Raw genomic sequence first — 12,969 nt, forward strand, 5'->3', positions numbered from 1 at the left:
TGAAGGACAGATGGAAGAGGGACCTGGGAAATCTGGTTGAGGAAGGCTGGGTGGAAGCATGTCGCTATCTGCGCAAAGCGGCCATCAGAGCTGGGTTCCGCCTTGGGCAGATAAGGCAACACGCATTTGTTAATAGTACACGTTTATTCCGAATGGAGAGAGCTGATACTGAAAATTGCTTACGCTTCTGCGGCCCCGTGGCAACACACTGAGTGGGAATGCCTGAGGCTGAGTGTATTCTGAACAGGCATGGGGAGGATAATGTCACATATGGCTGAAGTGGCTGTGGCTCTATGCCCCACATTGATATCCCTGGGGATCTGGGGAGACCAGATGCCAGCAAAACATACACTATTGTTTGGAAAAACATCTCTAATCGTGGCCAAACAAGATATTCACTTCAGGGGTAGCCCCAAGGTTCCGAGATGGAAGGATAGGGTTGAAACTATGGATTGGTGCATGCAGGCCGAGGAAACTGTATTTGCTGCCCATATGTGCCCACATTAGGCGGAGAAGATCTGAGGCCCAAGGAGAGAGCTTAAGGGTTAGAGATGCAGATTGATATCACAGAGTTCAGGGATAACTTTCATAGTTCCTAGTTACCTGGATTTTATGGGCAATGGGGGTGCAGATGGGAGGGGAGGGGAATATCCAAGGGTTTGGATGCAATCCTTAGGGACCCAAATTGTTCATATCCCGCCTATATTATTTGGCTCGCAATGTGTATGTTGGATTGTGTTGCACAGGTTTCAGTTCCTTTCACATAATGCATTGCATTATGGAAATGTTCATAAACAGGTGTTAAAAAAAGGTTTGTGATATTCAGGCTATGAGCCTGAGAGCACATCTTCTGCTCTGACAATCCTCTGCCACCTCAGTCTTCTAGCCTCCTGCATTTTGCGTGTTGCCCACAAAAAGTTGCGCATGCACTTGTGCCAGTGAGTCTTCTTCTTCCAGTGGGGCCAGCACAGGGGGAACATCTGAGACAGGTAGTCGATCGCCTCAAATATCTCTCCCAATCTGCAGCAGGGGATAAGACCAGACATCCTTCTGCGTGGCACACCAGTTGTGGCCATCGTTGTGTCAGATGCTTTGAGCCTTCCCTTGGCATTAGAGGCACCTGGATGAGTTTGAGAATTGAGGACTGCAGACCAACTTGCATTAGCTGCAAGCAGTACCCCTGGCTCTCAAAGTATTCCTCTCTTTGTCCGTGGCAAGTTTGTTCGGGTGCTCACCAACAACACAACTGTGAAGTGGTATTACAGCAAATAGGAAGGGTATGTTCTGATGCTTTCTTACTGAGATAGAGCAAAAGTAGTGGCTCTTGCAGGAACACCTGTTGTCATGGAGAGTAATGTGTACTGCTGGTCTGACCTTGAGTGATTCTGAGGGTACTAGTGCAGAAATGTTCACACCTGATGGGTCGGGAACTGACGGGGAGGGGGAGGGTAATGGGGACAGTTAGATCTGGGTTGTCGTTTGCACTCGGCTGCTACCTCATGTTCACTGTTGCTAGGTCCTGATTGTAATGTATGGTTTTTCTTATAGTCCCAATGTCCGATTTTTGCCCAGTGATAATTGCGTCCCTAATGTGCCTTAATGAGGTCATCGTTCTGTATGCAACAGTTCTTGTATGATGCCGCAATTGGGGGGGAACTTTTATGTTTCTTTGCATAACCAAAAATAAAGTTTAAAAAAAAAAAGTAGTGGCTCTGGACCACAGCCAACAAGCTCTCTCTCTGTGAGCCATCTGACAGGCTTGCATACCCTGAGGGTGGATGCAATGAGCAGGTATTACTTGCCAATCACGAGTTGTGTTTTCACTTGGAGGTAATTCGTTCAACTTTTAACCTACCGGCATGCGTCCTGTAAAATGTGTTTGCAGCTTCAGGAAATGCTCAGTATCACTTCTTTTAAACCCTGAAATTTCTGTTAAAGAGGTCCTGGGATGCATTAAGAGCCTGGTGGTATATTCGTCTACACTACACATTTCTGCTCATTACCTGACCGTTGAGGGTCAGAGAAAAGTGAGACAGGAGAGGGTGCTCATGACCTTCTGTTCCACCTGTGAATTTCAAAACAGTGGTTAAATCAGATAGTACTGATGCTACACTTTTTGGTCTGATCAAACCTACTCATGATGAAAACTTCATTTTATACAAAAAGTATAAGAACTTTTTGTAAAATTAAACAAGCATGGGCACGTCAGTCCCCATAGATATGTGTGATTTGACCTCTGTCTACGTGCATATTTTCCTTGCTAGTATTAATGCCCATGTCACCCCTGGCCAGCGCCCAAGCAAATGAGGGATGAGATGTGGTGTACTTCTCTTTTTTTCGTACACAGAGTGGCACGTAGCCTGCTTTGGGCCTAGGAGGGATGGGCCAAAAGAGTAAGTAGGGGAGACACCTGTGGGTATCATAAAAACAAAAAAAATGTTTTTGAGTTTCTCATAAAAACATTACAAAAACAAGCATTGCAAAAGACAGGTTACATATCAATTGGAATACTACTTTCGTATATACAGACAGTATCTTGAGTAACAAGGCACAACAATGTTATGCAGGTTACAGGAGGTATAAGACATCCACTGAAAATAGCAAAATGGTGAGTCCAAGGCATACACCATTTACTCAACAATAACACACGTATATGATATCATACTTAGTCATCTTTTTTAATACCAGGTTGCAAAGAATGATTAAAATTCTCAGATCTCATTTTTCGTGTAATTCCCTGAGCTAGCATCACTTTCTTCATTAGATTTATTAAGAACTAGCCCTCAAGTCATGACCGCATCCTCAGTCTTCTCATCGGTAGAGGCGCACGTGGGACTCCTCCGCTGATCCCCATTGACATAGGTCCCTGAGCCATGAATTAGTCCGTGGCAGCCTGTCGCCCATCCAGCCAATGGCGATTTTCTTTTTTGCTAATAGTAGTATAAGTAGGGCAAGCTTGTAGGGGATCTTGCAATCCTTGGGTCTCGCCACCACTCCCAGGTGGCAAGCTAGTGGGGTGAGAAGGATTTCAATATATCTATGACCCTTACTATGATTGGCACCAGATCCCTACAGAAATTCTGTATGCCAGCGCAGGTCCAGGCTAAATGTAAGATAGAAGCTCCTAGTTACCCTCCAGCATGTGCAGCTAGCTCCCCTCAGGGGTCTATCTTGTTCAACTACCTAGGGGGTCACATAGGTGCGGTGTAGGAAATTGAAATGCAGTAACTTAAACCGTTGGTTGCAGGACACAAGCCTAAGCAACTCACAGGCACAAGACCAATCTGCATCTGCAATGGGGTCCCCTAGCTCCCTAGTCTCATGCCGGTGGCACCTCCCATGTCTGTCCATACCGCGCCATAAAACAGGGTGCTTAGGTGTCACATGCCTACACACTGGAGCAGTCCACTCAGCACCCGGGAGGGCAGAGGGGCCGCCAGGCACCCAGCCCACACCTGTCTTGCAGTGTTCTCCAATTTGGTATAGTGGAAAAAGTGACCTGGTCCCACCCCAAACGCCCCCTGTGCTTCTTGAACAGTGAGAAAAACCTCCCTCGGGTACAAGCTACCCACCACAGTGCATCTGCCCAACCTCCATTGTTCCATTGACATATCCTTGACAATTCCACAAAGAGGTGCCAAGTCCTACAGGTTGAGCTGATCAGCCTCCCAAGAGGAAAAAACAGCGACATACAAAAATTGTCCCGGAGCCCAGACACCCGTCCAAAAGCAATGAGCAAGCCCAACAAAATCGGCACCAATCACTCCGGAGTGTGAACATAAATTAGTGAATCATCCACGTATAGGTAGATAACTTGCAGGGTGCGCCCTACACGGATCCCCCACTGCTCTAACTCCCTACATAACTTCAAAGCCAGGGGTCCAATCACAAGAGCGAAAAGCATGGGTGATAGGGGGCAACCCTGGACTGTGGGTATATTTGGTGGTGCAGGTGCAGTGGCACCGGGTCCCAGGGGTGTGAGGGGCCAAATACACCCAAATTATGGCAGTATTGCTACTCTTCTTTGTTTAATGTCCAGTGCACCTTTGCAGAAACAGTGTTGCTTTGGAACTTGGAGCAATGAGGGAGGGGAAACTCGATACAGAGGTGAAACCTTAGCTTGAGCATCAGAGAAGTAGGGGGAGAGGCATCGGACAAGATAAGGGCCCATGTTTTAAACAAAGGGCAGAGGAGACAGCCTGCTTGCATGGAAGTAGCAAACAGCTATCATTAATGAAGCAGGACCAGTGTCATTGGGGCCCGGGGGTGTGAGGGGTACATTGCATCACAATTAGGAGTGTCTTCATTTACAAAAGGGGCACTGGGGTTCATATTCCTTTCTAGCATTGGAGCTGAGGGCACCCTTACTGCAATGAAGGGGGAAGCATGTTGGAGCTAATTGTTTTCTGAAAGAGACAGACAGTCTATTTCAAAATTGGTGGGCAGGCATGTAGAGAAGGAATGAAAGAGGCAGAGGAAACAACTTGATTCACAGTATTACAGATATCATTAGTGTGACCAATGTGGTCTGAATGGGGCCCAGGGGTTTGGGGGGCTCACAACACCCCAATTATGGGGGTCAGTGTTTGTTGATCAATATCTGTTTTGTTTGATGCATTTGCCCTCTTATAAATCTCACATTTAGTGTGGAGTATGTGCTTCAGAAAAAGTACCCCTGAAATTATCGCTTAAGCCCAGTGCCCAGGCGCTCGAGCAATGCCCCTCCCGCTCCCCACTTCATTGCCATAAAGCTTTGGAGGTGGGCCCGAATTCAAAGCATTTTCCCTTTTGGGGGTTCAGAGTAAAAAGAGGTTTGAAGACCTCTGCTCTACACCAAACCACTTCCTTCTGAAACAATTAAAGACACAACTGTTCAGAATGTACTTTTATGACTAACCCATTATTCCTCTCTCTATCATTACCATCTTCAAGATTCTTTTTTTTTATATAAATATTTTTATTTGCATTTTATAAGTACACAACAACACAATCATGTAAGCAAGTATACACACACCCATGGCCCCCGTCCACCCGCCCCCGATTCGCATATTTCTGACAAAATTAACCCCAATCCGACCCAACATCAATTTCAGCATTGTATTGTGATCTAATAACATCCCATTCAAACTCGTCCCGTTAGTGCACACGTAAGGACGCAGGCTAGTACTGAAGTCTCCACCCACACAACCCCCCATACAATCCATGATGAGAGCGCCACCTGGACCAGACCCTCCGGAACTTCTTCGGGCACCCCCTAGCCTTGTACGTCACTCTCTCAGCGGCCATATACATGTCCAGTCCTCTCCTCCATTCCTCTAGTTCCGGGGCATCCGGTGACCCCCAGTGTTTTGCTATGTCTCTTTTCGCCACCACTAGGGCCAACACTAGGAAGATCAGTAGGGGTCTAGGCAGGTCCACATCATTCGTCATCCCCAAGAGGGCCAACCTGGGTTCCGGGTGTAGCGAGGTCCCCAAAAACTTCACTCAATTCCCTAAAGATGTCGGTCCAGTAGCATTGTATCGCATTGCACGTCCACACAAGGTGGTAAAAGTCCCCGTACTTTAGTTGACATCTGAGACAGCTCTTGTCCGTCGCTTTCCCCATCTTATAGAGGTGCACCCTGTCGTAGTAAGTTCGGTGGAGGATATTAAATTGGATAAGGCGCAGCCTGGATTTAATTGCTACATCCCTTGGGTGCATTAAGACTACGTCCCAGTCAAGGTCGTCCATTTCTCCCACCTCCGATTCCCACGTCTGCCTAAGCTTCGCCAGGTCGCCCAGCATGTTATTCCTTAGGGTTTAATATGTGAGTGAGACTGCTTTCCCTTGAATTTGTTCTTGCAACAGCCGTCCCTCCAGTGGCGCATATTCTGTGAGCTCGGTTATTTGGACCATCTTCAAGATTCTTGTTTGTTCTGCTACAGTTGTATGTGGAGCCCTCCGTTGCCCCTGTAATTAGGTTTGTGCTATCAACCACCTGCATAAACGACATATATATCACTTGGCAGTGGTATACTGGACCCGGGGTGCGAAATACTTATCAGCCAGCTTGGCAAATTCCTAACGACACCGACCTGCCCAAGATCTTCTTTGCAACTAGAATGAACGGCCCTTAACAAATGCTAAGCATGTATAGCAGTGTACAATGTTTTAAGTACCATACTCAGGCACATATCCTTGTCAGTCTACTACACTGACTACTTTTTGAAAGAGCACTAATCTGGGCATGGTAAGACTTTCGATAGTGGCTTGGGACAAATACTCAGCCCTTTATGAATGACGATTTATCTGTGGAATATAGACATGAGAGACTACACTTAAAAGGGCGTGGTTATGGCCACCAGTACAAAGGCATCTGCATAGGGTCAAATACAGCATGTGAGAAGGCGAAAACACGAAGATTTTTTTTTAACCTCCTTTTGTTACTCCACTATTCTGTAACTGTCTTTCATAGAGACAGCTCCACCAGATTTGGTGGTGGGTCAACCACTCTAAATACAGTGGCTGATCTAGCTTCATTTCTGAAGGAGATACCTCCCAACCTTGGTAGACAGAATACAACATATGGTGGACATACAACTGGATATATGACAGGTACATCCACTGCTTTTGGCTGGGTCATATTTACTGCTTTCTAAATCAGACCATTCGTAGTGTTAGTGCAGTAAAAGTAGACAGGTGAGTGGGAGTAAAATATAACTCTGGCAGTACTCAGCTTAACCTCTACATATTTTAGCATTTCAAATAGTACAGTTCACAAAAAATCAGAAAATTGCAACGTTTGAACACTTCTCACCTGAATGAGCTTTGATTTCATTAATCTTAAGGCCACACAATTAGCAAACAGCTGTAAAAGTGTTAAGAAAGGCCAAACATAAGTTCCAAGAAGTGTGGCAATTACAACCATTTATGTCTTGTCACTACATACTTTAAAATCAACGAGCATTAGGAAGGGGCTCATTTAAAAACAAGTTGAGGATACAATCATCTGTCAAGTCAACAATCTTAACATTTTTTCACTGGGTGTGGAATTTTCAAACCCAGTCGTAGTCTGAGCTTCCAGCAGGGAGCATATGTTTTACACTACTCTGAACAAGGTGCTAGAGAAAAAATCTACACTGGGAAACATTTAGGAAAAAACGTAGGGAAGTTTGTTCAAGAAAACTTGTACTTCTGGAAGATTCTTAGACAAAAGCCCAACTCAGGACAATGTGCTAAGTGGAACCAGATAAGGATTTATTTTATGTAAACAGATTATTTTTAATCACTGATGGATTAGTATAAACCTGACAGGGAGAACCAGGCTTAGAAAACAGACATTAAAACATAGAATGCAACATAAGAGTGCGGAAAATGTTGATTACATTTGTTTGGCTTCAAGAATCCCCCAGCCCAATAATTTAATTAATATTCACAAAGCACACAGTACCTTAATTCTCCTAATACTGATGACTGCTTCTGCTACCTTCTCAATAGCCGATGGGAAGAACAGAGTGACCGTCAGTCTCACTGCACCATATAGAGACACTGCGACAAATACTCGACTGGCGGAGATCGTATTCCCCAGTAACACGTAAGTAGTGAATGTCACAAATACAATAATTTTACTTGAAACAAAGAAAAACGACACATTTATTGCACGTAGATAGGAGCTCCGAAGGATCTTCGCAATCTCATTCCTAAAATTAAAAACAAACAAGATGAATGACAGATTTTTCATCATACCAGTCAGTAAGGTTCAACATTTGCTGGCACACAAAGTCTTTTTCCCCTCACTTGCAAACTGCACTTCTTACTCAGGGAGTGGGTACAATGCAAATAAAAAATATACATTTGTTGCCAGCATTTACTTTTTATCGCAGTATTGAATCACATGCACTCAAATTGTAAAAGAAATTTAAGGCATTTGTAGAAATAAAAACAATTTCGGACATTGCTTGCTGCTTGGTATTTACGTTTTTCAGCGGCTGTATTTTTATTTTGGGCTGCATGCATTTTACGGTTTTTATTGCGCAGGAGTAAATTTCATTCGCAAACAAAAAAAAGAAGTGAAAGTCTGTTTAAATAACACATATACTAAATGCAAATTTAGTAGTGATTAATCAATTTTAAATGTTATAAGCCTACAAGTGTGGTATATAACTGCTGATTTAAGTTCGTTTTTCAAGGACTAACGCCTATTGACCATTGTAGGGAGATGAAAAACCTGGGAGTTTGCTTATTCCCAGCAGTTTACTGAAATCCCATTGGCGGATGCAGGAGACGGAAGCAAATAGGTGCCACCTAGAATATTGTGTTTATATTTGTGTGTAATCTTAGAGAAGGACAGGACTTTCCTTTGAGCTTTTTCTCTCAGGGTTTTTTTTCCTTTGAGCGTATCTCACTAGCACTGGCTAGGGACTAATCTACACGTTTCTTATATCTCTCTACATGAGAGGTTGTTTAGCCTATTTCTTTGATGTCTGCTGATTTAGAGCAGAGAATACTCTCCAGATTGGCATGGAAAGAAAGGCTTTACGCTTCTGCATTGGTTCTCCTATTAGAACTCTTTATGGAGTATCTAACTGATACCTTATTCTACCTTATTCCAATTTAATTTAGATTTAATAACTTCCTTTATGGAACACACTTGGTGTATTATTACCATATTGTGACTTTAACTTAAAGGGCAAAGCCCATTAGTTCTAGTCCCTTTCTAGAGACACCCTACAATGGTTCTTTCAAGCAGCATGAAAGTGTGAAGGGGAAAAATCGTTAATACACAGTCAATTAGCCAGTAACTCTCCTGGACGCATAATGATTCACAGACAACAATATAAGGTTAGTTGATTTATTACAAAGCCAAAAATAACAGGACATAGAGACACCTCAACATAAGGATAAAGAAATACAAAGGAATTAGCATGAAGCCAAATCCACACATCCAATTTAAATGGTGCAGCATGAACCAAACTAATAATTCAAGAAGTAGGATACAGAGAAGCATGAGTCCAAATTTCCCTGCATCGAGGGTTGATAAATGAAGACCATTAAATCAATCCCTACTCTATCACTAAGATGACATCCCTACATAAGCATTTCAAATAAATGGAAAGGTGTCAGTACGTGGAGTCTTCCTACGAAGCCCCTCCAAGATCAATGTGTCAAGTAGTATAAACCCACTATCACAAGAGAAAGTGCTTGTTCTGAGATGCTCCCTCTCCGAAGGCGAGAAAAAGTGGGCACTGTCCCTAATTCCAGCAATCTGTTATCCACAGGTAGGTTTCCTATAATGCACAGTGTGCACATAGTTCACAATGGGAACATTCATGGGAATACTTTTCCACAGTGTTCTCCATGTACATTTCTCATAACAATTCGTCCTCGGTTCCCATGCTTTTTTTTATCACATCCAAGCTATGTAACTGTAACTCCTTTTCTCCTTGCTGAGCTACTAAAACAAAGACACTGCTTTTGCCCACTGAATGCTTCTCTACCTGCAATGCAAACATGAGAAAAAACAAATTCCACAGTGCACATGAAATTCAAAACATTATTTCTAAAGCAAGAGTTTGTCATGGGCTTGCATTTTGGACCTACGACTTTAGCTAACATAAGAACATATCACTTTAAACATTACATATTTGCATAACTGTATAGCATTTCGCTAGCACATCTTACCAAATTATAGAAATAACATTGTTAATCACATTTAGTATATGAGTAGTGTCAACCTTCACAACACAAGTTATTCTTGTTAATGTTTTCTGCTAGGTACATTCATTTCCAACACTAATTCGCCATACTACTTGTCAGAAACCTAAAATATTTCACATAATTAAATGAATACATTTCACAATTATAACAGCTCACATTTATATAATTGCAAGATTATATGCGGGTGCTTTCTACACTTGATTATGATGTTTCCCTACAAATCAAATTAGATTTCCGCTCCATCAAAATGAATATTTAATTTTTTCTTATATTGAAATCTCAATTATTGGTTTATATCAACCTTTAATGCTGATACTTGAGAGATGAATACTCATTGATTAAATAAAAAGTTAAAGAAGTGAAAATAAAACTCTTTTACTCACACAAAACCTTCTAATTATTGACAGTACTAAAAGCCTTTTACTGATTTATTAAGATGTGTTTAATGTAGGAGGGGCAAGGCCAGCGAGCTAACATGGCGGACGCAACTTTCTGAAGCTCCGCCGTGAATCCCTCTATTATCCTGGATTCCACCTTGCATCCGCGCTATCTGCCTGCGATTGCGGTGAGGATTTGTTGGCACTCAGTCGCGGTGCCCGATGCGACCCTTCAATTGTCATATTTGATGGTGGGGCCCCTGCTACAGACAAGACACGACACTTGGCCTGCCTGGAGGTGAGGCGAGCGAGAGCCTGCGGCTCCAGCCCCTGCGCATCTAAGTAACCTGAGGCAGCCCCAGATCATCATCGGATACAGGGCGCTTACACCTAGCGCTATCGGAGACCCGGCACGAGCCCCTGCCGGAGGTCACCGATTGGGCTGATGTGGCGTGTGAAGAGAGCTGCACCAACCACATCCTGAGGCAGCTCTGCGACACTGTGCCCTGGCGACGGGGTGCGCTGTGAAACTAACAGCGGGGAGAACTGAAAACAAACGCAGGCGAGATTGGACCCTGATGGACCCGACCAGTGTGTACACTCCCTGGTGAGTGGCACAGCGGGGACTGTTGGCGCTACATGCAGCAGAGGCACACGGTGTAACTTCCTGGTAGAGTGCTGGATCCCCCGCTGTGTTGGGCAGCATGATCGGCGCTTTTGCCGACGTTGCCCAGCCTGCTGGGTCCGACCTGAAGCCTGCGGCGATATAGGCCTGGCCGGGGGCAGGTGCAGCCTTCACTCGGCCTCCTGCATATCTGACTTCTGAGACTGTGGCGGCGCAGCCTGCTGCTGAGAGGCCTTGTTCAAGAGCTGCGTCGAACGGAGCCGGGCGCCGGTGTGCCTCCAGAATGTAGGCCCAACATAGATATCACTGGAGGGCCTTTGTAAGGAGGGTGGAGCTGCCATTTCAACGCTGTGGGATGTAGGCCAGGTCTGCTGAGGTAGTCACAACTGTGCAAACTGCGAAACCAGGGCACCCTGGCCCTCAATCATCTGGGATAGCAACTTGGGGTGAATACGATGTGTCTACCACCCGGCTTCTGAGGCGGTGAAGAGCCTGAAACGCCCTGAGGATCGGGTCTGCTGCATCAGCCCTAGAGTGTCATGTGTCTTACATCCTCTGCTCATCCTATCCTTACCTGAGTCCGGTTCTGCCCTGCTTACCCTTCACCGCAGATATGCAGATCCTGTGTCATTCGCCCTGTGAAGCGGGGATGACCCCAATATCGCAGTAACCAAGATCATACCGGCTGCACCATAGGTCCTGAAACGCATCAGTAAGAGCCCGCTACTGTCTGTCAGCTGCCCACTCTGACGCTGGACCCGTGTGTCAAGCTTGCTACAGCGGGCAATCTGCTGGTCCTACACCTCCTTGTGAATGTGGCTGCATACCAAGAAGCGGATCTGGGACAGAAGCAAATCACTGCAATGGCTCTGGTCCCAAATAATTGACATGGGACATCAACAACGCCACACCATACTGTGGCATTGACTGCTACGCGCACTGCGATACGCACAGCTCACAGGAGCAACTAGATACCGGTAACCTGCTTGGACACCTACCATTGCGCATTCATGCAGTGCCCGGGGTTAATGCTCTTTGCACAAAAGCTAGCGATGGGCCGCCTCCGCACCAATACACAGCAAACTGCAACGCACGCTGCTTCCCTGGACCTACCAAACGTGGAAGATGGTGCTATTAAAGACATTCCGAAAGCGAAGCTGGTGGCAAAACAGGATTCAGTACTGGTAGCGGTTGAGAACATTGGCACTGCCCTGGAACAGACAGGAACCTCACTTGAAGCCAGGATTGACAAGGTGGTATCTGATTTTACTCTCTTAAAGGCGGATCACCATAACTTGGTGGAGAAGGCACAATCGCAAGCCCTGTCATTGTCTGAACTGAAACCTGTTACAGTCATGCTGCGGCCCTGCAAGATGTTCTGGATTGAGTGCACGCCCTGGAAGATAGGGTTGAGGATGTGAAAGGACGCTACCGCCGCAACAATGTCCGTGTGGTGAGCCTTCCGGGGCAAGAAGAGGGTGAAGCACGGGAACAAAATGTAGAGCGTTGGCTGCAAGACATTCTGCCTTTAGAAACACTGTCGCTGTAATTTGTGGTGGAATGAGCACACCATGTACCAGCCCAGAGACCCCCTCCAGGGGCTCAGCCGCAACCGTTCTTTTTCAAGCTCTTGAACTATAGAGACAGAGACGCAGTTTTAAGGGAAACTCGCAAACTCTCCCATCTTAAAGTTAGCGGCAATCCCTGCTGTTCCCTGCCAGATTGAGAGTAATACCCAAGGGTACTACCCACTTCTTTGATTTGCCTGATGAGGCATGGGCTGGCTGGAGGAAACAGGCTTGTGGTCGGGGACTCGCCCCTCAAATTAGGAATAAGTCAGACCAATCAATAAGAGGTCCCGTTGCCGTGCGGAGCTAAGAAGACTAGGAGACATGCCCTCGAAAGGAGCGTCACCACGACCAGAACACAGTGAAGTAGACCCCGCAATGCCCTGAAAGCAGATACAACACTGGGAATCCGAACATATTGGGAGGCTGCAGAACTCAGTTCCTCTGAATCAGTAACTGCCAGTGGTTCGTCCACCCCTAGGCCTGAGGACTTTGATGGAGGGAGACTGCCTGACGTTACCCCGCAGACTGCTGATGACATCGTGTGAGAGTCTTCCATCACTGGGTGCACTAAAGGGGGCTTAACAAGCAAGTATAGACTAATGTTACGATGCTAGGTTCTGATGTTGCTCTTTTAACACTGCAAGTCTGTTGTACACACGAGTAGTGCATCTCCTGCGTAAATTGTCTGTATTACTGTCT

The 12,969-nt window shown here is 45.4% G+C and overlaps 1 protein-coding gene across 1 annotated transcript in view; it reads right to left on the reverse strand.

The window, feature by feature from the left end:
- Positions 1–12,969, reverse strand: part of ABCC4 (ATP binding cassette subfamily C member 4 (PEL blood group)) — a 1,754,849-nt gene that overhangs the window by 1,175,199 nt on the left and 566,681 nt on the right. The window contains exon 8 of the mRNA XM_078657605.1: positions 7,431–7,680. Within this exon, the coding sequence (XP_078513731.1) occupies positions 7,431–7,680 (250 nt within the window). The remainder of the gene's footprint in view (positions 1–7,430; positions 7,681–12,969) is intronic.

This window comes from Lissotriton helveticus, chromosome 8 (genome assembly GCF_964261635.1).
Source record: "Lissotriton helveticus chromosome 8, aLisHel1.1, whole genome shotgun sequence".
NCBI lineage: Eukaryota > Metazoa > Chordata > Amphibia > Caudata > Salamandridae > Lissotriton > Lissotriton helveticus.